The following is a 26,565-nucleotide window of genomic DNA, read 5'->3' on the forward strand; positions in this document are numbered from 1 at the left end:
TCTGGGTGATATCTAGGAGGTGCTGAATGGAAAGTTAAAGTAAATGAATTAAAAATCAGACCTGTCAATCATATATTGCCTGCCCCGCCTCTATGCCGCAGGCATAGAGGCGGGGCAGGCAATATATGATTGACAGATCTGATTTTTAAATACATTTAAACCAGGTATGGATGTAGAGTTGTAGTCCAAGAACTTCTATCATTCTGCCATTTGCCCGTCCCTTCCTCCCACAATTATAATAGTTTCTATGGCTGTGAAAAAAGCATGAAAAGCAATGAATATAATTCATATACACTGACATAGCAGTTAATTTTATCCTCCTTTAAAACAAGAGATTTCGCTTTATTAGAGCAGCGCCTGTGCTATCTGCTAAAAGTCTTCAGAACAAGGAACTTTTATGACAATTCTGCACTCCGTCCCACCCAAGACAAGTCGTCCTGATGCTGGGGTTGCATTGCTAGTGTTGGGGTTGCCACATGGCCGGTAAAATAGCAGCCAAGGCCCTGATCTGCCCCAGGCCTAGCTAAATCTTACCTTTTCTGACCAGTTCCCTCAGAATCTGCCCCACAATCCCCCCACTGATTTAATTACTTTGGCCGCTGACAGTATTGCTCCACCCTTTTATCCTACTGTCCCACCCTTCTTATATCATTGACCAACCCCCAGCTCCGGCACTATTCTTTGATATAAAAGATGGCAACCTTAGAGAATGTACTCTCTGCACCAGGGCTGCTGAATTTCGGGTTACCAGGGGTGCCATTTGCCACCTCAAATAATCTGCTATACAGGTATAGGATCCCTTATCTGGAAACCCGTTATCCAGAAAGTTCCGAATTACGGAAGGGCCATCTCCCATAGACTACATTATAAACAAATCATTTTAATTTTATGAAATGATTTCCTTTTCCTCTGTAATAATAAAACAGTACCTGTACTTGATCCCAACTAAGATATAATTACCCCTTATTGGGGCAGAACAGCCCTATTGGGTTTATTTAATGGTTAAATGATTCCCTTTTCTCTGTAATAATAAAACAGTACCTGTACTTGATCCCAACTAAGATATAATTACCCCTTATTGGGGGCAGAACAGTCCTATTGGGTTTATTTAATGGTTAAATGATTCCCTTTTCTCTGTAATAATAAAACAGTACCTGTACTTGATCCCAACTAAGATATAATTACCCCTTATTGGGGGTAGAACAGCCCTATTAGGTTTATTTAATGGTTAAATGATTCCCTTTTCTCTGTAATAATAAAACAGTACCTGTACTTGATCCCAACTAAGATATTATTACCCCTTATTGGAGGCAAAACAAGTCTATTGGGTTTATTCAATATCTGAATGACTTTTAGCAGACTTAAGTTATGGAGATCCAAATTACAGAAAGAACCCTTATCCGGAAAACCCCAGGTCCCGAGCATTCTGGATAACAGGTCCCATATCTGTAATAATAATACAGTACCTTGTACTTGATCCCAACTAAGATATAATTACCCCTTATTGGGGGCAGAACAGCCCTATTGGGTTTATTTAATGGTTAAATGATCCCCTATTCTCTGTAATAATAAAACAGTACCTGTACTTGATCCCAACTAAGATATAATTAATCCTTATTTGAGGCAAAACAATCCTATTGGGTTTAATTAATGTTTTAATTATTTGTTTTTGTAGACTCAAGGTATAAAAAATTATAGAAATATCAGTTATCCAGAAAACCCCAGGTCCCGAGCATTCTGTATAATGGTTTCCATACCTGAATATGTTTTTGCTTTACGCCCCTGCTTGGGGATTACTGGTACTGAGAGGGTGCTGAGTTCAGCTCCAGGGAAACTGCCGCCCGTGCATCTAAGCAAATTCTGTGCCAGTTACAAAAGATGATAGATTGTCTTTAAACATCATCTGAAAGCAAGCCAGAGAGTGACTTATCCCTTCAGAAGTATAATGCGCTCCATTAAAATATATCCTTTTTCTGGCAGACGGGCCTGGAATGCTAATTCGCTAGATATCCTATTAGGGTAATAATTTAAAGTTCCCCAAATGTATTAATTAAAAGCCTCCAACTAAAATGTAAACTGCTGACCTGAAAAGCATTCAACAACTGCTCCTGATTGAATTATTTGCACTTTGCTTAATTACTGCAGGTATATGTATACTGGCAACGCACCCTGACGAGGAGCGGCCGTGCCAATGTGCCAAGTGAGGTAATTTGCTAATCCCAGCACAACAGACATTCTATATAGAATGATTCAGAGCCCAAGGAACGGCGATGGTGTGTCAGCGCGGCAGCATTCTGCTCAAACGAATGGCAGGAAGAATAGCCTGCTAATTAAAGGGGATGAAAAGCCTCCAAACATACAGAGAAAGTGCTCCCCTGAGACCTTTTGCAGTTTTTAAAGGGGTGGTTCACCTTTAGTATGTTATAAAATGTCCTATTAATAGCATTTTTGCAACTGGTCTTCATTATTTATTTTTTATCATTTTCAAATTATTTGCCTTTCCATCATTTGGATGTCTATACCTTAAAAAAATATTTAAACATGAATTAAAAACAATAGGCTTGTTTAGCCTCCAATGGATTGATTATATCTTAGTTGGGATCAAGTACAAGTTACTGTTTTATTATTTCAGAGAGAAAGGAAATCATTATTAAAAATCTTAATTATTTGATTAAAATGGAATCTATGGGAGATGGCCTTTCCATAATTTGGAGCTTTCTGGATTACAGGTTTATAGACCCCATACCTGCACTAGTATATTATATTAGGCACAGCATGTCAGTTGTTGATTATTTTTATTAACCTATCATAATTTAGTTTAGTTGCTGTGTTACTAAGGACAGTGGCAGATGGGGAGATTAGTCGCCACACGACAAATCTTCATTGTTGCGGGCGACTTATCTCCCCGCAATGCCATCCCACCGGCAAGAATATAAATCGCCGGTGGGATGGCATACGCGTTGCTGCGATGTTCCGAAGTTGCCTGAAGTTGTCTTCAGATGAAATTTCGGGCAACTTCGGGATATTGCAGCGAAGCGTATGCCATCCCACCGGCGATTTACATTTCTAGCCGGTGGGACGGCATTGCGGGGAGATTAGTCACCCACGACAACACAGATACCCCTAACAAAAGTGGGTTTGTAAGTGGGTTTTTGTAAGTGGGTTGTGGGCCGGTAATGTGGAAGGGTGGAAGGTGTTTGTGGCCCTGCCTTATACAGGTCAGATGGGTCTGTGGGTTTCAGATCTCAAAATAGGCTTCTTACAATGTCCAAAATGTACCTCCTAGTTTTAGGGCAGGTAGCTGGTAGAAAGTCAGGCTGCAGGTAAAACAGTCACAGGCAGGACTGGGTCAGAGCAGATAAAAATGAGAGTTGTGGGCCCTCCCCATTAAAAATTAGAATTGTGCTCTGAAGGGAGAGGAACAATCAAGTAACATTGGAGATATAGATAGAAGGGAGCAGCCCGACATCTACACTGGAGATATAGATAGAAGGAAAATGCATTATTGCCAGTGATAGGTCTTGTTTAAAACTTAATAACGCCTATTCTGTTTCAGGGGTGCACTTTACCTTTACCTTTTCATCCTGCAAACCCAACCATGTCAGAACGTAGCATTTCCAAAAATGTTATGTCTTTTTTCAAAAATATGAAGTGACCTTAAGTTTTTCAGCCAGCATAGGTATGTGACCCAACAGACAGTCGTTTAGTTGAATGGAACTCACCTGATGCTGGGGGAAGGCAGCAGGAGCACATGCCCAGGGTGCAATGGTGGGTAGTAAGACCCTAGGCCCTTATCACTGCTACCTTCTCTAACTCTGGTCCTGCACACCCAGAATTGGCTGTGGAGCAGCAAGCAGGTGAGCTGGGGAAGAGGTGGCAAGTGGAGGGGGATGTTGGCTGGGGCTTTGCTTGGGCACCCTTAGTTTTTGGGCCGGCTCTGACTAGTGGATTCCATTTAAGTAAATAACAGGCTGCACGGCCACATTCGAGCACCTCTCAACCAGCTGAAAAATGGGAATATTTTCCATGTGCCATAGCTCTTCGGATCTGAAGGACTTTACAGCAATCAAGCCAACCCTGCATGCACCATGGATGGGGAAGTGGCACGAGTAACCCTCAACAGCGAACTGGACGTCCATTTTCAGTCATCGGACCATTAAATTCTACTTACTCACTGGTTGCTATGGGTTACTAGACTTGTGGAAAACCTGCCTAAGGACAAAAGCAACTGCCTGAAGTGGAATTTGAACAATTTGAACAAAAGTGGTATCTTAAAAGCAAGAGCACATATATGGCTTAGCTCCCCCGGGTTTGGGTGTTCTCAGATGACATTTGTGGCTAAACGAAAAGCGTGTTTCCCAGACATCCCACTGCATGAACTTAGTAACACTTCCGATTTCAGTTGCTGGGTGTAGGTAATTGACCAGTACAATGGATATGTGATGGGAGGGGAGAATACGAGACACTGTTGTGCTCAATAGAATACTCCAAGAAGATTGGCATGTAACAAGGAAAGTGCCTTTGTGGTCGGAGCTGGGGGTTCCCTATTTAAAGGTTTGCCTTTCTTCTAGTAATACAAAGAACTTCATTAGCTTTCACATTCCAGGGGTTGTGAATAAAATGTTGATAAAACCAACTGAGTAACCGTTGGCAAACTGGTCAACAACACAGAAAGCGGTGCTGTAATTGCTATTATTTCAAAAGTCAACAAGGAAGCCCAATAGGGTAATCAACTTATAGGAAGAGACCTTGGTAACTGAAATATACTGTCATAGATCCTTCCAGATGCCTCCTAGAGTATACTGTTCCACTGCGGAAACCACATCTCCATAATAGATATTGTTGACAGTTCACAGATGTCATGAATATGTCAGAAGTAAAATAAAATACCTTCATATTTAATATAAGCATAAGGCTATGTTCTTAGTGTGTGAAAAGAAAATATCAGTGGAAGAGTTGAAGAACTTGTTGGTCTTCTTCTGCTGTGACATATCTATCATTTTCAGTCTGGCAAATAAGCTGACTGCAGTTACCCATCCAATCTAGTCCCCCCTCCTCACGTACTTTATATGCTCTATGTCTATAGCTGCGGCACATTGTTGTTTGGGGGAAAGTTGAGGGAAGAGGTGATGGGTGGGCCACTTGAGAAAATAGAAAATGTAAAAATATCAGATATGTAGGAATGAAGCAAGGCTATCTATTCTTCAGGGAATTGCTCCAGCGCAGGAACAGCTGGTGGCTCATGAGTTATTCCGAGCCTCGAGGGAGGTATACCAATATCTAGGGTGTATATATATAAATATACATATATATATATAGTGGTGAATGTACCCCTCTTGTAATTTATCAGGACTTCAGAAGTCATCACGCACACAAGGCCACCGGTCAAGCGGGTGGTGTATTATAAATTCTAGTGACGGTAACTACCCTCTGTAAGATGAAATGTACAGAAATGTAAACGCACAGTTACCAATGTGAATCCAACCCTACTGCCTATTTAAATGTCCACTTCTTCTACGCTGCCACTTGCTCACTCACAATACTGTGGTCAAAAGTGTTTTCAGGAGAATACTACATGTCCCATGATACATGTTGAGGGCTTTGTTAATATGAATGCTGCAGGGGTAGCAAAAGCTTGTACAGGCATGGGACCTGTTATCCAAAATGTTCAGGGAGTTTTCCCGATAATCAATCTTCCTGTAAATTGTATCTGCATACTTTAAGATTACAAAAAAATAATTTAAACATTAAATTATCCCAATAGGATTGTTTTGCCTCCAATAAGGATTAATTTTATCTTAGTTAGGATCTAGTACAGGCATGGGATCTGTTATCTGGAAACCCATTATCCAGAAAGCTCAAAATTATGGAAAGCCTATATCCCACAGAGTCCATTTAAATCAAATAATTCAGATTTTTAAAATTGATTTCCTATTTCTCAGTAAGAATAAAACAGTAGCTGCATTTGATCCAAACTAAGATATAATTAATCCTAATTGGGGGCAGAACAGCCCTATTGGGTTTATTTAATGGTTAAATGATTCCCTTTTCTCTGTAATAATAAAACAGTACCTGTACTTGATCCCAACTAAGATATAATTACCCCTTATTGGGGGCAGAACAGCCCTATTGGGTTTATTTAATGGTTAAATGATTCCCTTTTCTCTGTAATAATAAAACAGTACCTGTACTTGATCCCAACTAAGATATAATTACCCCTTATTGGGGGCAGAACAGCCCTATTGGGTTTATTTCATGGTTAAATGATTCCCTTTTCTCTGTAATAATAAAACAGTACCTGTACTTGATTTAACTCTACTAAAAAATAATGTAACCATTAAATAAACTCAATAGGGCTGTTCTGCCCCCAATAAGGGGTAATTATATCTTAGTTGGGATCAAGTACAGGTACTGTTTTATTATTACAGAGAAAAGGGAATCATTTAACCATTAAATAAACCCAATAGGGCTGTTCTGCCCCCAATAAGGGGTAATTATATCTTAGTTGGGATCAAGTACAGGTACTGTTTTATTATTAACAGAATATCTAGAGAATATCTAGCAGAGCACTCACACATACGTAGCAATAAGAAAGCTGACAGGAAATCGTCTCTTGTAAGTATTTATGTGGTCATAAATTCCTACTTGTAGATTATAATGGATAACATACCCACTACTGTAATGTATAAAGAGATTGCATGTCAGCTTGGAGTTCTGTGACCTGTATAAATGTACTTGGCTTGAGGCCTTGGGCCTCTATATGATCATGGAACTCATCAGTGACTTTAATATCTTTATATATTACGGCAAGGGGTATGCTATGTCCCACATGATACAAAGGAGCTCTGAATAACTCATAAAATACATATTTATTTATGGATCTTAGTGATCTCAAACGTTACGGCAATATTAGTAGTCATCTCAGAGTTCCATTACCTATATATAAGCACCCAGCCTGCAACCTCGTATGGTCACTGGACTCTTCAGTAACTTCTAATTGCCTTATCTTTCAATAGCAGTTACATTATTTCTTGTATAATACACAAGAGCCATGAATATTCTGTAAAAGATAAATGGTTCTGAGTGATGTCATCAGTTATAACCATTGCCTGAAAATGTCATTTGTGTCACATGACTCACTGAAATATTATATATTATTAAAAAAAAGATATTAGAAGTCATGCAGTAGTTCTTAACCTGTATAAAAGCACCTTGTGCCATTATATAGTCATGGAACTACTGTAAGTGATTCCTTATATATATATTATTAAATATAATATAATAATATTATATATAATATATATAATAATATATTATATATTCCTTTATTCCTTATATAAATTAGAGGGGGGGTCAGTATATTAATTAAAGTCTGAAAACAGAACTTGCCACAGTCACACTACTCTATAGGGGCAGATTTATTAAAATGTGAAATTTGAGCTTATCACAAAACCCCACACACACTTTCTATTCATTCCTATGGGATTTTTAGAAACCTATTTATCAAATAGCGAAACTAATCTGCACATTTTGATAATTCTGCACACACTTTTTATTCATGAAGGAGTGATATTTATTTAATAAACTGCCTTATTTATGCACTTTATTTGGGGCACTGTTATAGGCTTCGGTACTAAGACAAACAGTCTCTGGCTATGTTCATTCTAAATGATTTGGCTGATTATTAGATGGGCAGACAGGCCTATACATAACAACGTTTGCCTTTATGTTAGAGCTATGGTCTTTGAAGTGTCTCTAATACAGAGGAAAGCTGTTGTTGGCATTTTGACACCATGCCCGTAGATTATATCTTCTGTTTTACAACCAGAACCCAGCCCAGTACTAAAGAATGAAATGGAAAACAGTACATGAGCCGCACCCCAACACATGTTGCTGCTGGAATGTCACGGCCGGCACCTACTGTAACAAAGCATAGCAACAACACTGTGTCCACATTCTTAATCCTAACCGTTACAGAACTCCAGAAACCTTGATAAATGCCGCCGGCCTCTGTGCCCAAGAGAGGAGCCCCTCGCTGTGGGTGCTGTGCGAGACAACATGGCACTGTGATTTACTGGCAAGGGCTAAATATCATCCAAGAGTCCTTCAGTGGCCAAGGAAACACATTCCCCGGCAAAGCCCAGCGCTCACATGCTTAGGAAGTACTCGTACACTGGTAACAATGCAGCCCGGCCACACAAAGCCTCAGCCTAATAATGACACATTCATTCTCCGGCTCACTCGGGGGGCCACATGGGGGTTAGCAACCATCTCAAAAACATTCCAAGGTTTTACCCTTATGCCTTTTGTGAAATACCAGTAAATAAACACAGGGGGGCTTTATCCTGCCAATGGCACTGTACAGGCTCCCATTAGAGAACACTAACAGCCCTGCCCGTACGCCCCACACTGCTAAAAGTCTGACTCAAGAGATTTCAGCACAGAGGGGTCATGCACTGGGGGTGTTTTCATTGCACTCAAGTCGCAGTGGGTTCTGTTGTGCTATGTAGAGCGTGATTTTGAATCAACAGCCTTTATGGCGCTGCCCTATTACTCAGCATTAACCTTTAATAATCTAAACCCAAAAACGAAAAGGAAATGTAATTTTAACCAAACGTTCATTAAAAATGTATTACAGTTATTTGAAAGTGTAATTTCTATTGAAAGAAGCACCCCTGGCTTTGACTCCAGAGACAATATAGAGAAGTCAGCTGAATAATAGTCCAGGACTTTTTTTAACTTTGCTTTTTATTGCTTTTTATTGTTGTTCCACTACAAAGCATACTTATGACTACATACGTGCCATTGAAGCACACTACAGGTCCCACTGTGATCATAACACAGGCTGCATAAAAAGCATAATTGCTCATTAAGACCTAGATACAAGTGATATAGGGACTGTTGGATTGGATTGTTGCTGACAAAATTGTGCAAAACTATAAGATCCATGCAGGACGCTTCCACTTTGCAGAGCGATTTGATTAAATTGGAAAACTGGGCAGCAAATTGGAAAATGAGGTTCAATGTTGAAAAGTGCCAAACTTGTATAGATAGGTCAGTATGGGTTTGTGTAGGTGAGTGTATAGATAGGTCAGTATGGGTTTGTGTAGGTGAGTGTATAGATAGGTCAGTATGGGTCTGTATGTGAGTGGATAGATAGGTCAGTATGGGTCTGTATATGAGTGGATAGATAGGTCAGTATGGGTCTGTATGCGAGTGGATAGATAGGTCAGTATGGGTCTGTATGTGAGTGTATAGATAGGTCAGTATGGGTCTGTATGTGAGTGTATAGATAGGTCAGTATGGGTCTGTATGTGAGTGTATAGATAGGTCAGTATGGGTCTGTATGTGAGTGGATAGATAGGTCAGTATGGGTCTGTATGCGAGTGGATAGATAGGTCAGTATGGGTCTGTATGTGAGTGGATAGGTCAGTGTGGGTCTGTATGTGAGTGGATAGATAGGTCAGTATGGGTCTGTATGTGAGTGTATAGATAGGTCAGTATGGGTCTGTATGTGAGTGTATAGATAGGTCAGTATGGGTCAGTATGTGAGTGGATAGATAGGTCAGTATGGGTCTGTATGTGAGTGGATAGATAGGTCAGTATGGGTCTGTATGTGAGTGGATAGGTCAGTATGGGTCTGTATGTGAGTGGATAGGTCAGTATGGGTCTTTATGTGAGTGGATAGATAGGTCAGTGTGGGTCTCTATGTGAGTGGATAGATAGGTCAGTGTGGGTCTGTATGTGAGTGAATAGATAGGTCAGTGTGGGGTCTGTATGTGAGTGGATAGATAGGTCAGTATGGGTCTGTATGTGAGTGGATAGATACGTCAGTATGGATCTGTATGTGAGTGGATAGATAGGTCAGTATGGGTCTGTATGTGAGTGGATAGGTCAGTGTGGGTCTGTATGTGAGTGGATAGATAGGTCAGTATGGGTCTGTATGTGAGTGGATAGATAGGTCAGTGTGGGTCTGTATGTGAGTGGATAGATAGGTCAGTGTGGGTCTGTATGTGAGTAGATAGATAGGTCAGTATGGGTCTGTATGTGAGTGGATAGATAGGTCAGTATGGGTCTGTATGTGAGTGGATAGATAGGTCAGTATGGATCTGTATGTGAGTGGATAGATAGGTCAGTATGGGTCTGTATGTGAGTGGATAGGTCAGTGTGGGTCTGTATGTGAGTGGATAGATAGGTCAGTATGGGTCTGTATGTGAGTGGATAGATAGGTCAGTATGGGTCTGTATGTGAGTGTATAGATAGGTCAGTATGGGTCTGTATGTGAGTGGATAGATAGGTCAGTGTGGGTCTGTATGTGAGTGGATAGATAGGTCAGTATGGGTCTGTATGTGAGTGGATAGATAGGTCAGTATGGGTCTGTATGTGAGTGGATAGGTCAGAGTGGGTCTGTATGTGAGTGGATAGATAGGTCAGTATGGGTCTGTATGTGAGTGGATAGATAGGTCAGTATGGGTCTGTATGTGAGTGGATAGATAGGTCAGTATGGGTCTGTATGTGAGTGGATAGATAGGTCAGTATGGGTCTGTATGTGAGTGTATAGATAGGTCAGTATGGGTCTGTATGTGAGTGGATAGATAGGTCAGTGTGGGTCTGTATGTGAGTGGATAGATAGGTCAGTATGGGTCTGTATGTGAGTGGATAGATAGGTCAGTATGGGTCTGTATGTGAGTGTATAGATAGGTCAGTGTGGGTCTGTATGTGAGTGTATAGATAGGTCAGTATGGGTCTGTATGTGAGTGGATAGATAGGTCAGTATGGGTCTGTATGTGAGTGGATAGATAGGTCAGTGTGGGTCTGTATGTGAGTGTATAGATAGGTCAGTATGGGTCTGTATGTGAGTGGATAGATAGGTCAGTATGGGTCTGTATGTGAGTGGATAGATAGGTCAGTATGGGTCTGTATGTGAGTGGATAGGTCAGTGTGGGTCTGTATGTGAGTGGATAGATAGGTCAGTATGGGTCTGTATGTGAGTGGATAGATAGGTCAGTATAGGTCTGTATGTGAGTGGATAGATAGGTCAGTGTGGGTCTGTATGTGAGTGGATAGATAGGTCAGTATGGGTCTGTATGTGAGTGGATAGATAGGTCAGTATGGGTCTGTATGTGAGTGGATAGATAGGTCAGTATGGGTCTGTATGTGAGTGGATAGATAGGTCAGTATGGGTCTGTATGTGAGTGTATAGATAGGTCAGTATGGGTCTGTATGTGAGTGTATAGATAGGTCAGTATGGGTCTGTATGTGAGTGGATAGATAGGTCAGTATGGGTCTGTATGTGAGTGGATAGATAGGTCAGTATGGGTCTGTATGTGAGTGGATAGATAGGTCAGTATGGGTCTGTATGTGAGTGTATAGATAGGTCAGTATGGGTCTGTATGTGAGTGGATAGATAGGTCAGTATGGGTCTGTATGTGAGTGGATAGATAGGTCAGTATGGGTCTGTATGTGAGTGGATAGATAGGTCAGTGTGGATCTGTATGTGAGTGGATAGATAGGTCAGTATGGGTCTGTCTGTATGTGAGTGGATAGATAGGTCAGTATGGGTCTGTATGTGAGTGGATAGATAGGTCAGTATGGGTCTGTATGTGAGTGGATAGGTCAGTGTGGGTCTGTATGTGAGTGGATAGATAGGTCAGTATGGGTCTGTATGTGAGTGTATAGATAGGTCAGTGTGGGTCTGTATGTGAGTGGATAGATAGGTCAGTGTGGGTCTGTATGTGAGTGGATAGATAGGTCAGTGTGGGTCTGTATGTGAGTGGATAGATAGGTCAGTATGTGAGTGAATTGATAGGTCAGTATGGGTCTGTATGTGAGTGGATAGATAGGTCAGTATGGGTCTGTATGTGAGTGGATAGATAGGTCAGTGTGGGTCTGTATGTGAGTGGATAGATAGGTCAGTGTGGGTCTGTATGTGAGTGGATAGATAGGTCAGTGTGGGTCTGTATGTGAGTGGATAGATAGGTCAGTGTGGGTCTGTATGTGAGTGAATAGATAGGTCAGTGTGGGTCTGTATGTGAGTGGATAGATAGGTCAGTATGGGTCTGTATGTGAGTGGATAGATAGGTCAGTGTGGGTGTGTATGTGAGTGGATAGATAGGTCAGTATGGGTCTGTATCTGAGTGGATAGATAGGTCAGTATGGGTCTGTATGTGAGTGGATAGATAGGTCAGTATGGGTCTGTATCTGAGTGGATAGATAGGTCAGTATGGGTCTGTATGTGAGTGGATAGATAGGTCAGTGTGGGTCTGTATGTGAGTGGATAGATAGGTCAGTATGGGTCTGTATGTGAGTGGATAGATAGGTCAGTGTGGGTCTGTATGTGAGTGGATAGATAGGTCAGTATGGGTCTGTATGTGAGTGGATAGATAGGTCAGTGTGGGTCTGTATGTGAGTGTATAGATAGGTCAGTATGGGTCTGTATGTGAGTGGATAGATAGGTCAGTATGGGTCTGTATGTGAGTGGATAGATAGGTCAGTATGGGTCTGTATGTGAGTGGATAGATAGGTCAGTATGGGTCTGTATGTGAGTGGATAGATAGGTCAGTATGGGTCTGTATGTGAGTGGATAGATAGGTCAGTGTGGGTCTGTATGTGAGTGTATAGATAGGTCAGTGTGGGTCTGTATGTGAGTGTATAGATAGGTCAGTGTGGGTCTGTATGTGAGTGTATAGATAGGTCAGTATGGGTCTGTATGTGAGTGGATAGATAGGTCAGTGTGGGTATGTATGTGAGTGGATAGATAGGTCAGTGTGGGTCTGTATGTGAGTGGATAGATAGGTCAGTATGGGTCTGTATGTGAGTGGATAGATAGGTCAGTGTGGGTCTGTATGTGAGTGTATAGATAGGTCAGTGTGGGTCTGTATGTGAGTGTATAGATAGGTCAGTATGGGTCTGTATGTGAGTGGATAGGTCAGTATGGGTCTGTATGTGAGTGGATAGATAGGTCAGTGTGGGTCTGTATGTGAGTGGATAGATAGGTCAGTATGGGTCTGTATGTGAGTGGATAGATAGGTCAGTGTGGGTCTGTATGTGAGTGTATAGATAGGTCAGTATGGGTCTGTATGTGAGTGGATAGATAGGTCAGTGTGGGTCTGTATGTGAGTGTATAGATAGGTCAGTATGGGTCTGTATGTGAGTGGATAGGTCAGTATGGGTCTGTATGTGAGTGGATAGATAGGTCAGTGTGGGTCTGTATGTGAGTGGATAGATAGGTCAGTGTGGGTCTGTATGTGAGTGGATAGATAGGTCAGTGTGGGTCTGTATGTGAGTGGATAAATAGGTCAGTATGGGTCTGTATGTGAGTGTATAGATAGGTCAGTATGGGTCTGTATGTGAGTGTATAGATAGGTCAGTATGGGTCTGTATGTGAGTGGATAGATAGGTCAGTATGGGTCTGTATGTGAGTGGATAGATAGGTCAGTATGGGTCTGTATGTGAGTGGATAGATAGGTCAGTATGGGTCTGTATGTGAGTGGATAGATAGGTCAGTGTGGGTCTGTATGTGAGTGGATAGATAGGTCAGTATGGGTCTGTATGTGAGTGGATAGATAGGTCAGTATGGGTCTGTATGTGAGTGGATAGATAGGTCAGTGTGGGTCTGTATGTGAGTGGATAGATAGGTCAGTGTGGGTCTGTATGTGAGTGGATAGATAGGTCAGTATGGGTCTGTATGTGAGTGGATAGATAGGTCAGTGTGGGTCTGTATGTGAGTGGATAGATAGGTCAGTATACGTTAGTGTGTGCTGCGTTCACTAGGAAGGGTTAAACTTGATGGTCTTTTTTCAACCAAACTTAGCTATGTAACTATGTTAGTCATCCCACAGAGAATATGTCACTGCTGTTTTTTTAATATAAGTGGATTTCACACCTGACATCGGCGGCACGGCTCTGTTAGGAATGCCACATGTAAGAATAAGAGGAAAAAAAGCACTTTCTGCCCAGCAGGAGAGCCCCCACACACCAGCTGAAAGGCATGCTTGGCATTGCAAATCTGTGCCGGTGAGGGGCTTCTCTACACTACATTCTTCTGCTTGGGAATTTGCCCACATGTAGGCTTTCTCGGGAAACCACCTGTCCTGCCCTGGATGTTTCAATATATGCAGGAATCCGTAAGGAATCCCTGGCATCTATCCACAAAAAAAAAACCAAATCATTTATTGTGTCTGTCACACATTGCATTTGTGAGGAAGCTTCTCTTAGAGAAATGGCAAGTGATGGGAACAAAGCTGCAAAGTTTGTTTAATACAAAAATGATAGGTTGCTATGGGTTACTAGACCTGGTGAGAACTTTGCATTTTATTACACTGCACTTAATACAATTTCAGGGAATTGTTCTAGAGATGCCTTTGGGCCCTAACGATAGGGCACAGAGACAGGACAGTCCTGTCCCATCAGGCAGAGGTACAGGTATGGGACCCATTATCCAGAATGCTTGGGATCTGCTAAAAACATTATTTAAACAGTAATTAAACCCAGTAGGACCATTTTGCCTCCAATAAGGATTAATTGCAGGCACTGTTTTATTATTACAGAGAAAAGGGAATCATTTAACCATTAAATAAACCCAATAGGACTGTTCTGCCCCCAATAAGGGGTAATTATATCTTAGTTGGGATCAAGTACAGGTACTGTTTTATTATTACAGAGAAAAGGGAATCATTTAACCATTAAATAAACCCAATAGGGCTGTTCTGCCCCCAATAAGGGGTAATTATATCTTAGTTGGGATCAAGTACAAGGTACTGTTTTATTATTACAGAGAAAAGGGAATCATTTAACCATTAAATAAACCCAATAGGGCTGTTCTGCCCCCAATAAGGGGTAATTATATCTTAGTTGGGATCAAGTACAGGTACTGTTTTATTATTACAGAGAAAAGGGAATCATTTAACCATTAAATAAACCCAATAGGGCTGCTCTGCCCCAATAAGGGGTAATTATATCTTAGCTGGGATCAAATACAGGTACTGTTTTATTATTACATAGAAAAAGGAAATCATTTTTAAAAATGTGAATTATTTGATTAAAATGGAGTCTATGGGAGATGGCATTTCCGTAATTCAGATCTTTCTGGATAATGGGTTTCTGGATAAGGGGTCCGATACCTGTATTTAGAATTAAATCACTTCCTTTTCAAAGCTTTGCAACTGGTTGCCCCTAGTTGCAGTGCTGATAAGTGCAGGCTTTGCAGTCTGCATTAGGGGTACCCAGAAAGTATGTGAGAAGAAGCGAATAGGGGAATGGTAAATTAAGCTTGGCTGGGCTTCCTTGTCCACAGGAGGCAAAACAGCAAAATAATGCAAACCTCCTTTGAGCCTTTACATGCCCTTTATATTTCAAATAATATAGCCTGTTCTAAACTACCAAGAGAGTACCAGCGGGTCAGCACTGAAGATGCAGATGCCCAAAATTTATAGGTGATACATGGGGTTAAACCCTAATGAGCCCCTATCACACATATTATTGTTTTGGATCTTAAAACAAAAAGAACAAGGGGTTACAGAAAGCCCAGCACAGGGGGCATCATTAAATACTGAACTATACTTTTCCTTATCAGCCAGCGCTGGATAATGAAAGCAACAACTGCGTGCATCAGTCATATGTTTAAATATAGTATGTATGTATCTTTCTGGACACACATACACAGCTATATATAAATACATATATATATGTTAACGTTACAAAGCACTTTTTCATATCAGAACATTTTGTACCTTACTTTCCGTTTAAAAGCCTTCCCTGGTGTAAAAAATAGACCTTACCCACTGCTTTTCACACGAGTAACAGGAAAGAGATTTCTCTGGGCAAACAAAGAAATGTAATTGCACCTCTACTACACTATGGTAAACATATACATTGATAGGGGTTGCTCACCTTTTGATTAACTTTTAGTACAATGTAGAGAGTGATATTCTGAGACAATTTGCAATTGGTCTTAATTTTTTTATCATTTGTGTTTTTTTTAATTTTTTTTAGCTTTTTATGTAGCAGCTCTCCAGTTTGGAATTTCAGCAGCTATCTGGTTGCTAGAGTCCAAATTACCCTAGCAACCACCCACTGATTTAAATGAGATACAGTAATATGAATAAGAGAGGGCCTGAATACAAAGGTAAGTAATAAAAAGTAACAATAATAAAATTGAAGCGTCACAAAGCGATTTTTTTGGCTGTTGGGGTCAGTGACCCCCATTTGAAAGCTGGAAAGAGGTAGGAGAAAATGGCAAATTATTCAAAAACTATAAAAGAGACTTCTAAAGTGTTGTAATTTACACTTCCCAACCATCTGCTTTATTGAAGGGAGTTGCGTGACTTACGTTCTGCTCTGCAGCTGACTTTGAAGAGTTGATTTTCTTTTTTACTATATCTGTCATCTGATTTTATGTCTAGCGATGCCATACAGAGCTGATTACACGGGCCCTCATCTTATCCAAACCATCCCACACATCACAAGCTCATGTGCCTGATCTTAATGTAATTCTCTAAATTGTCACACAAAGTAACTGACTTGATTTGACATGTAATGACAGACACAAGGACATAAGTTAGCACGGCACTGCATCTTAAAGGAACAGTTCAGTGTAAAAATGAAACTGGGTAAAATAGATAGACTGTGCAAAATAAAAAATATTTGTAATATAGTTAGTTAGGCAAATATGTAATCTATAAAGGCTGGAGTGAGAAGATGTCTTAACATAATAGCCAGAACACTACTTCCTGCTTTCAGCTCTCTAACCTCTTAATTAGTCAGTGACTTTAGGGGGGCCACATGGGCTATAAATGTTCAGTTAGTTTCTGAGCATGCAGGTCAGATTCAAATGCAAACTAACTGACAGTTATGTCCCATGTGCGCCCCCCCTGCCACTCAAGTCACTGATTGGCACAGCTTGGAGAGCTGAAAGCAGGAAGTAGTGTTCTGGCTATTATATTAGACATCTGCCCACTCCAGCCTTTATAGATTACATTTTTGCCTAACTAGACTAATTTGCCTAACAAATATATTTTATTTAGCGCAGTCTGTCTGTTTTACCCAGTTTCATTTTTACACTGAACTGTTCCTTTATACCCAGTTAGTCGTCTACTGGGATCATCTGAACATAAAGGGCCGAATCTGTATATAAAGGAACAAATCAGTATATGGGTGCATAAAGGGGCATTGCAGTCATATAATGCAGGAGCCGGCACCTTCTCCTGTCAACGCTTTACTAAGAACCACCAACACTAGAAAATGGCCAAGCCAACAAAAAAGAGGTAGAAGTGGATAACACAAGGGGCAGATTTAGCAAAATGTGAGTTTAGAGCTTAATCCATAAAAACTCACCCACGTTCTCTTCATTCCTTTGGGATTTTTAGAAGTGGATTTATCGATTTAACTTTCACTTACTGATAAATATGCTTCTAAAACCATATAGGATTTACTAGAACGTGGGCAAGTTTATATGCATTAAGTTCTAAACTCACATTTTGATAAGTCTGCCCCTTTAAGGGTCTGATTTATTAAAATTGCTATTGGTATAATTTTCGTAGTTTTTTTTTCTACCATGATTAAACTCACTTCTTAAAAAAGCATAAATCTCTCTGTATTTGTTAAAGAAAAAATAATACCTGTGCTGTGATAAACTTCAGTCACACTTTACTGCTGTGCTGCATGTTGGAGTGATATCCCCCCCTCCCAGCAGCCGATCAGCAGAACAATGGGAAGGGAGCAAGATAGCAGCTCCCAGTAGGTATCAGAATAGCACTCAATAGTAAGAAATCCAAGTCCGGCTTGGGACTCCTCCAGTTACATGGGAGTAGGAGAAACAATAGCTTAGCTGAAAGCAGTTCTAATGTGTAGCGCCGGCTCCTTCTGAAAGCTCAGACTCAGGCACAATGCGCTGAGATGACGCCTACACACCAATATTACAGCTAAAAAAATACAATTGTTGGTTCAAGAATAACATTTTAAATGGTAGAGGGAATTATTAGCTATGTAAACAGTGTAATATAGAAATAAAATGTATACCATATAAATCATGACATTATCCCTTTAATAAATTCCAAAACTTCATGGTTTTTAAGTAATTAATTACACAGTGTGACTGGCACTTATGTCTCATGTGGCTGCTGTACCTCAAACCATTTGCAAAAAAACTAATTGCAAGGGCAGTGTGTGTGTAGCTCTGAGTTAGACACAATAGGATCAGCGATACTTTCCAGCTGCATTTCACGTATAATACACACTTTACGACAAAAGATTCATGCACCATAATTGAACCATGAAAGAACCACATGCTAAAACTCCAATAAAGCTTCCTGCAAGGTCATTGGAAGTGCTTTAGTTTTTTTTTTAATGGCACTAGACAAATAGAAGCTAACTGCTGATTGGCTGTGAGTGGGTTACACTTTGCTTGTGCAGCTAGATGTTTTTAGAAGTCAATACAACCGAGCTACTATCACTCACGAGGTTAAAGACACTTCTTACAGTGACACAACAAGTGCAGTAGAACCCCCATTTTACAATTTTCAGGGGACCAGTCAAAAATTGGTGTAAAATTAAGGAGAATGTAAAATTAGGGAAATGCATTATACATTATTTAATGGCGGTCCCACAAAAAAATGTGGGAAAACTTAAAATCAGTGTATGGAAAATTGAGGTTTCACTTTAATTGTTTTGGAAACTTTCAATGCCTCACTACCAGTTACAGGCCCCTTTAAAAAATCTAGGCACTCCAGATCAAAGACCTGTGGGGTCAGATTATACATGTCTATAAACATATACTTGCCAACTGTGCATCAGAAAGTAACCCACCAGGACCTCTATATTCTTGGCTTCTAAAAAGACCCAGTAAATGCTAGGGAAACAAGAATACTAAAGGTCTATTGCATGTCCCTTGGGATACAGACCATAAAACCTGAAACCATATCTGTGGATCGGAAAGATGCCCACCAGGGCGTCTATACTGATGGGTCTATTGCGCATCCCTTGGGTTCCCGACTATAAAACATTGTACCTGAACCTGAAACTTGGGCCCGCAAACTATATCAGTGCATCAAAAATATGCCCACCAGGACCTCCATATTCTTGGCTTAGAAAAAGTCCCAGTAGAACAAGAATACTGATGGTCTATTGTGCGTCCTTTGGGTTCCGGACCATAAAATATTGTACCTGGACCTTCAACCCACATTTTTACCTGCTTGGACCCACTACCTGGTCTCATACGCAACTGTCTTATCTCCAGCCTGACCTGGTGGCCACCATGAAACTGAAAGTAAAGTTGCTGCAAACCAGAAGTGACATCATCAAAAACCAAAGGGGACATCGGCAGAAGGGATAGAAGAAAAAAAAAGACAAAAAATAGGAGCAAAGGAATAAAATTCATTTACATTAAGACCAGTGAAATGACCCATGGACCATATTGCATTCTAAAGTGCAACCCAGAAAATTTCAGCTTTTTGCTAGTAACAAGGCACGATGCAATGCTCTACCTTTTGATGTTATCTGTAACATTTTAGCAGTAGGCAAACTGCATGGAGGAATTCAATGGCTCTCCCAAAAAAAGGGGGAGCGCCACAAGAACTGTGCAACATATGATGGGTCTGCACCAACATGGCATTATACACATTCCATGAATGCATACATGTATGTCTGTAATGTCTGCAATCTAAAAGAGGGATAGAGCTGATGTTGGTCCTCATGGTGTTCTCCAACATAGCTGAACATTAGGAAACCATAAAGTATATTATATATCGGATCTTCCTAAAGGGCTAAACCCACAGCAAGCTACAGTAAAACATGTTCTTATTCTTACTTCACACCAATAAGTTCTGTTTGCAGAAAAACATTGTCTTAAACGCTCAGCCTGTTACATACATTCCATAAATGACTTGGATCCTAGAGTGAGAAGAGGATTAATTTATAACCACAAACCAGTTGTTTCCTTTTAAACCAGCAAATATTCCCCCCTACCACCACCCCACTCCAACCAATGTAAGGGTTAGCCATCTGTAATGTGTCTGCGATGATCTATGTCTAATTATTTGAGCTTCATTCCCCAGCCTGGAATCCTGCAGACAGTGTTAAGCTTGTGATCAAATTCCCAAACAGCATATATAGGATCAGAGATAAGAGAGTGAGAAATATTAAGCAACTGAGTGATCATATTATGCCCCGAGTCAGACGTCATATTGCTCCCCCTGCAATAAAGTGTCGGCTCCAATACATGGTTCTAGATCAAATAGGGAACAATCACTGGGCCAGTTTATTATAAGTTTGAGTTAAAACATGGATGCCCAACCTGAGGTTGACCTTCAACGTTTGGCCTTCACTAGGGAATTCAATTAAAACTTGTATACTGTCATTTTGACACCCCTGTATAAAATAGAAATCAATGCCAGTCCATAAGGAGCATCGCGGCTATGGAAGTTAGAACCAACGTAGACCAGGCTAATAAAAAATGGGAACCTTATGAACACCTAGTCCAAGGACTCAGAGCTAGGTTATTCAAGTCAAAGTCAAGAAACCAAGACTGGAGATGTTTATTTCTGAGTCAAGGTCAAGACTTCAAAGGATGTGGGCTTAAAACCTATACAAGTCCAAGACAACAAAATGGAAAGTCAACTTCTTGGCCATGTATGACATGTGTTGCAGAATAACAGAGACAGAACCAGGCCTGGTATTGGAAGTCTTTCTTATTGTACTGTTCTTGTAACCGCACCAATTAAAGTCCTTGTTTTCTGAGACTGATACAATACAACAGGCACCACACAAAACAGAGACAAGACCAAATCCATTACAATATTCTGGTATTGACACCAAGGCGTGTGTCCACTACAACAGCACTTCTTCAGCAAAGGAAGCCAAGCTTGTCCTTACAAACAGGGGTAACACTGTAGTGGAACCACAGGGAAGCAGTGCCCACCTCACTATGGTCTCACTGCACCATTTCTGTTTTCTGGAAGAGTTGTGGTTGGACACAGATCCATGCCAAGGAGATCAGAAATATGGAGCTTTGGTACCCAAGGCAAAGATGGCTATCTGTGCACTCCCCAATAACCCTGCCCGGAAGAGTTATAGCCGGACAAATACCGACACAGGAAGGGTGAGGAAAGACAAAAGGCAGGTCTAATGATGAGCACATTTAGTAGTGTGCCGCTGTGCACAGCACAATAAATATATTCATTGTAACTGCAGCCCATTCTTTTCCAAAAAAGGGATTTTACAATACATGGCCACTGCATCATGTCCCCCATGGCAACAAATTGTCAGAGCATGCTGGGAGATGTACCTCCTATTCCTGCAAAAATAAGAACAATGCCAATACAGGGGATCTACGGCTTCTACGCAGTTTAGGGACATTTTTTGTGACTTTTAAAACAAACATCCTGTACGATATTCCGGATAACCCTATCAATCATTTCAATGGTCTCCTGCTATTTTAAAGGGGAACTCCAGCTTCCAAACCAAAATTTGTGAAAGAGCCCCACACAACACAGAAACCCCTAATATACCACCAATATCACTGTGTCTGTTCCTTCAAAAAGTATGAATAAATACCATTTTTACATTTGCTGAAATCCAGCTGCAAAACAGTTCTTCTCTTTCTGCATCACTTGAAATCCTGGCAGGGGAGAAGGGACTAAAACACTGATGTTACAAATTGCAGCAACTTCTCCACAGCTTACAGACAGCATGCAGGAACTACATAACCCAAAATACATTGCACTGTGATTTTCCTTTCCTTATTGATATCACGTGTGCAGGGAATTGTGGGATTGGGAGGATGCAGGCTGAAGGCAGGCTGAGGACAGGCGACTACTGTTACATTTTTTTTGAGACTGAAAAGTAGTCAGCCAGATCAGCAGGGGAACAGGGGGCGGGGCTTAGGGAACTGTTCCAAACCATATTATTACATTAAAAATCATAAAAAGGCTGCATATTTTTCATTGATGTATATTGCAAAGTTGCTAAAAATTGCAGGAGCAATGGAAAGACAGTTTAAAAATGCTAAAAATGGAGCAAGATGCACATTCTATCTTGCACAATCTGCACATGTATGTGAATGTGACGCCGGCCACTCGCAATCTGCCCATACATGTGAATGAGACACAGGCAGCCTGTACACACGTGTGTGAGAGCTGAGCAACCTGTACATATATGTAACTGAGAAATAGGTCACTCAGAGCAACCTGAATATAGATGTGTGAGAGAGAGAAACGGGTCACTAGCAAAGAAACTTTCCGAGAGTGGATTTAGCAGCAGCAGCAGCAGCGCGTCCCCTAATCTCCCCGTCGCACACGTGCATCTATTTCCCTAATGGCTGGAAACAGCAAAGTCATTTAAACCATGTGATCTGCTAACCATCTCCTTTATTTTTACCATCAAATAATCCAGTTTATTTGCAGGGATACAGAGGCATGCAGGGTGTAACCCAGACTCATATCTAACCTGTTGGCCCCCCAGCTGTTGCAGAACTGTATCCCCCAGGTGGCTGAACTACCATCCTGGAAAAATGATTGGAGCCTGAGAGCCCCCGCTGGGTATGGCAGATACACTTGTTACCCCCCTAAAATATTAGGATAAAATAAACCTAAACAGCAGTATAACAACGGATAGCTCCCTTTAAAGCCATTTGCTGTAAATCAGTTTGGCATAAACCACTTGTGTCCAAAAAGACTTCCCTTTGGGTCACAGTCCAAACTGGCACTAAGTACAGGTGTGGGACCCATTATACATAATGCTCGGGACCTGGGTTTTCCGGATAAGGGGTCTTTCCGTAATTTGGATCTCCACTGCTTAAGTCTGCTAAAAATCATTTAAATATTGAATAAACCCCATAGGATTGTTTTGCCTCCAATAAGGATTAATTATATCTATATATATATATATATATATATATATATATATATATATAGTTGGGATCAAGTACAAGGTACTGTTTTATTATTACAGATAAATTATTAAAGGAAATCACTTTTGAAAATGTGAATTATTTGATTAAAATGAAGTCTATGGGAGATGGCCTTTACGTAATTCGGAACTTTCTGGATAATGGGTTTCCGGATAAGGGGTCCGATACCTGTATATACCCCAGTCACACAGGGAAGCACATGCTGCAAATACAATACCCAAGGTTCCCCCAAAGGTAAGAACATATCTACGCCCTTATCAATGCTCCGCTACATTGCACAGGTAATGCAGTCCACCCTTTGTGCCACTGCTCATTTAAACTCTAAGGGTGAAGGCACACAGAGCTACTTAGTAGCAGCAACATTTCACGGCTACTAAATGCCAGAAAATACCCTGCCATAGACAATACTGAGATATGCCTCAATTATCAATACATAGTCAGCATTGTCTATTTCTGTAGCTGCTACTAGTAGCTCTGTGTCTTCACCCTAAGAGTAAATACTGGAATCTTGAAAAAGTATGAACAGTCTGTACCAGAATATCAAGTCCATTTTAAGTTGATGCCCATATTTAATAACCACTGTGCATGCTGGGAGTAGGCTGGTGGACTTAATATGGTTAAAATGTGCCAGGCTTCTTATAAAAGTTGGCAAAATAATATTCTAGGTTAGACAGGGCTCTGATGATGTCATACAGAATCCTGAAGTCAAAAATACAATAAAGTCACACAGAGCACTAATGATGTCACACAGAATCCTGAAGTCATAAATATAATAAATTCAGTCACACAGAACACTAATGATGTCATACAGAATCATGAAGTCAGAAATATAATAAATTAAGTCACACAGAACACTAATGATGTCATACAGAATCATGAAGTCAGAAATATAATAAATTAAGTCACACAGAACACTAATGATGTCATACAGAATCTTGAAGTCATAAATATAACACATTAAGTCACACAGAGCAGAAATGATGTCACACAGAATCCCTAAGTCAGAAATATAATAAATAAAGTCACACAGAGCACTAATGATGTCATACAGAATCCTGGGGGCAGAATTATAATAAAGTCACACAGAGCACTAAAGATGTCACACAGAATCCTGAAGTCAGAAATATAATAAATTCAGTCACAAAGAACACTAATGATGTCATACAGAATCCTGAAGTCAGAAATATAATACATTAAGTCACATAGAGCAGAAATGATGTCATACAGAATCCCAAAGTCATAAATATAATAAATTAAGTCACACAGAACACTAATGATGTCATACAGAATCCTGGGGGCAGAAATATAATAAATAAAGTCACACAGAGCAATAATGATGTAATAGCGGATCATGGAGCCAGCAGTATATAATATTCTAAGTCAGACCGGCACTAATAGCCTAATAGAGAATTTGGCAGTAGCAGCAGCCAATCCCCGGCATGCAGGCAGAGCAGGGAAACATGTAGCCCATGAGGGGGGATGCAGAAAGTATGGGAGTGAGGGTCCCTGTGGGCAGGCGGGCAGGCGGGCAGGCAGGCAGGACAAAGGCTCCCAGCCCGGATTTCACAACCCCCCGACACACACAGAGCACAAAGTGCCGACAGAAAGCGCCCAAAGCAGCGGAGTTCAGTAAAGATCCCAGAAACTTACAGCAAAGCGCCGCAAAGTAGCCGAGAAAGATCGCACAGGCTGGAGACCGCATCCTCCGAGTCCGTTAGATGAGAGAATAAGCGCAGACCGAGCGGCACAGCCAACAGTGAGAGGGGCAGGCACCTTGTAACGGGGAAGTGCGGGATGCACAGGAATGTGCCGCTCTGGCGCCCCCTACCCGCAGCGCCGCTAATAGCGCCCTCCAACCACCGCTTGCTCTGCATCCCCTCCCTGTAATCTCTCCCTGCTCAGCGCTGGCTGAAGTGTGAAAGTACATTTATTTATAAACCACTTCCATTCTTCTTCATTCTTCTATCAGACTGCTCATTCCGCTGCATAAAAACACTATGTACAGAATATACTTTAGCGTTGTTATTGGTCCTACCTGTCTGTTGGACTACAAATCCCAGCATACCCTGCGTCGCTTTTGAAAGCTTGTGTTTTGTACTGTAACAAATAATGGAGTGTGGCTGCGGAAACCAACAAATGCTTTGTGATAAAAATGCTTTCAGATATTTGTTCTAAGAATTGGGGATGCTCCAAATCCTAATCTTTAGTATCATTTATTTATACAGAGCTTTTACAGAGATTATACATCACTCACTGCCCCAGTGAAGATTACAATCTGAGGCCCCTACTGATAAATTACCGGCCTGTATTTATAAAGATACCCACAAAAACACACAGGCAGGGTCAGACTAGGGGGTGCAGGGCCCACCGGGACTTCTGCCTCAGGAGACCCTGCACCCCCAAATGGCCCCTGCCGCCTTCACTGCCCCCCCCCCCCCGCAGAGGCCCCCAACACCCTCCGACCCCCACCCCCGAGCTCTCCTAAAAGAAACTTACCTGCGTCGGGTCGGGGGAGGGAGATGGCGAATCATGGGAGCACCCTGGGGGGATCGGATCTCGACCGACACTGCACACAGGGTGGAACTGGGGTGTGTGGGGCCCACTGGGGCCCCCTAACACCCTTAGGGGCCCTTGACACCCGACCACTGCCATCCACCCCTCCCCAGCGCATATATCTCATATTTACCTAGGCTCAATCTGGGGAGGGAGAGCAGCAGGGGAGATATGATGCTTCCCGGTGGTGATGGGGTCTGGGTCAGTGGGGCCCACCGGGTTTTTTTCTCAGTGTCCCACCGGCTTAGTCTGATCCTGTAGACACAGGGAGAACATACAACTCCTTGCAGATAGCGCCCTGTCTTGATTTGAACTGAGGACCCCTAGCACTACAATCAGTACTAACCACTAAGACACCATACTGCTCAATCCTCCAAAAGATTTTCTGGAAAAATGAATTACATATTTAGATCTGAGCAATATATAATGCAGAATCCAGACAAAAAAATGTCATTTTTTTGGTCACATAACCAGTGTTCCCTTTAAGCCAGGGGTCCCCATCCTTTCTTACTTGTGAGCCCAAGTCAACACAAGCATCATAAAAGTTCATGGAGGAGCCAAATAAGGGCTGTGATTGGCTATTAGGCAGCCACTATCAGCTTACAGGGGCTTTATTTGGTAGGAAATCTTGTTTTTATTCAACCAAAACTTGCCCCCAAGTCAGGAATTCAAAAATAACTCCCTGGTTTGGGGGCACTGAGAGCAACATCCAAGGGGTTGGGGAGCAACATGTTGCCCCCGAGCAACATGGTTGGGGATCACTGCTTTAAGCTAATGCCACATGGGGCTCATTCACAAGCCAAGAATCAGCCGCTGTGCTGGCACTAGACACTGTATCCCCAGGCACAGGCACACAGAGCAGATTGCGGCACTGAAATACATACTTGTCTGTATTGGGGTAAAAAGCTGCTCTGTGTGCCTGCAGGGAGGCCAGCGCAGTGTCTCTGGGTACAGTCACGGGGGGAGGCTGATGCCAGTGTAGGGGCTGATACGTTTATCCGCAGGCCGACAGTCAGCCCTGTGTGGCATTAGCCTTACGCTGCGCACTTGTGTGTGTGTTGTTGACAAAACATCCCATGTGCCATTGCCCTAAAAGAATTTGCTCACCC

At 41.5% G+C, this 26,565-nt stretch overlaps 1 protein-coding gene across 1 annotated transcript in view; it reads right to left on the bottom strand.

Annotated features, from left to right (window-relative positions):
* The window catches only part of jam2 (junctional adhesion molecule 2), a 73,812-nt gene extending 49,184 nt beyond the window's left edge, over positions 1–24,628 (bottom strand). Inside the window, 1 exon segment of the mRNA NM_001078750.1 lies at positions 24,554–24,628. Coding sequence (NP_001072218.1) covers positions 24,554–24,605 — 52 coding nt within the window. The 5' untranslated portion in view covers positions 24,606–24,628.
* Between the last annotated feature and the right edge of the window lie 1,937 nt (positions 24,629–26,565).

The sequence above is a fragment of the Xenopus tropicalis genome, chromosome 2 (genome assembly GCF_000004195.4).
Source record: "Xenopus tropicalis strain Nigerian chromosome 2, UCB_Xtro_10.0, whole genome shotgun sequence".
Taxonomy (NCBI): Eukaryota; Metazoa; Chordata; class Amphibia; order Anura; family Pipidae; genus Xenopus; species Xenopus tropicalis.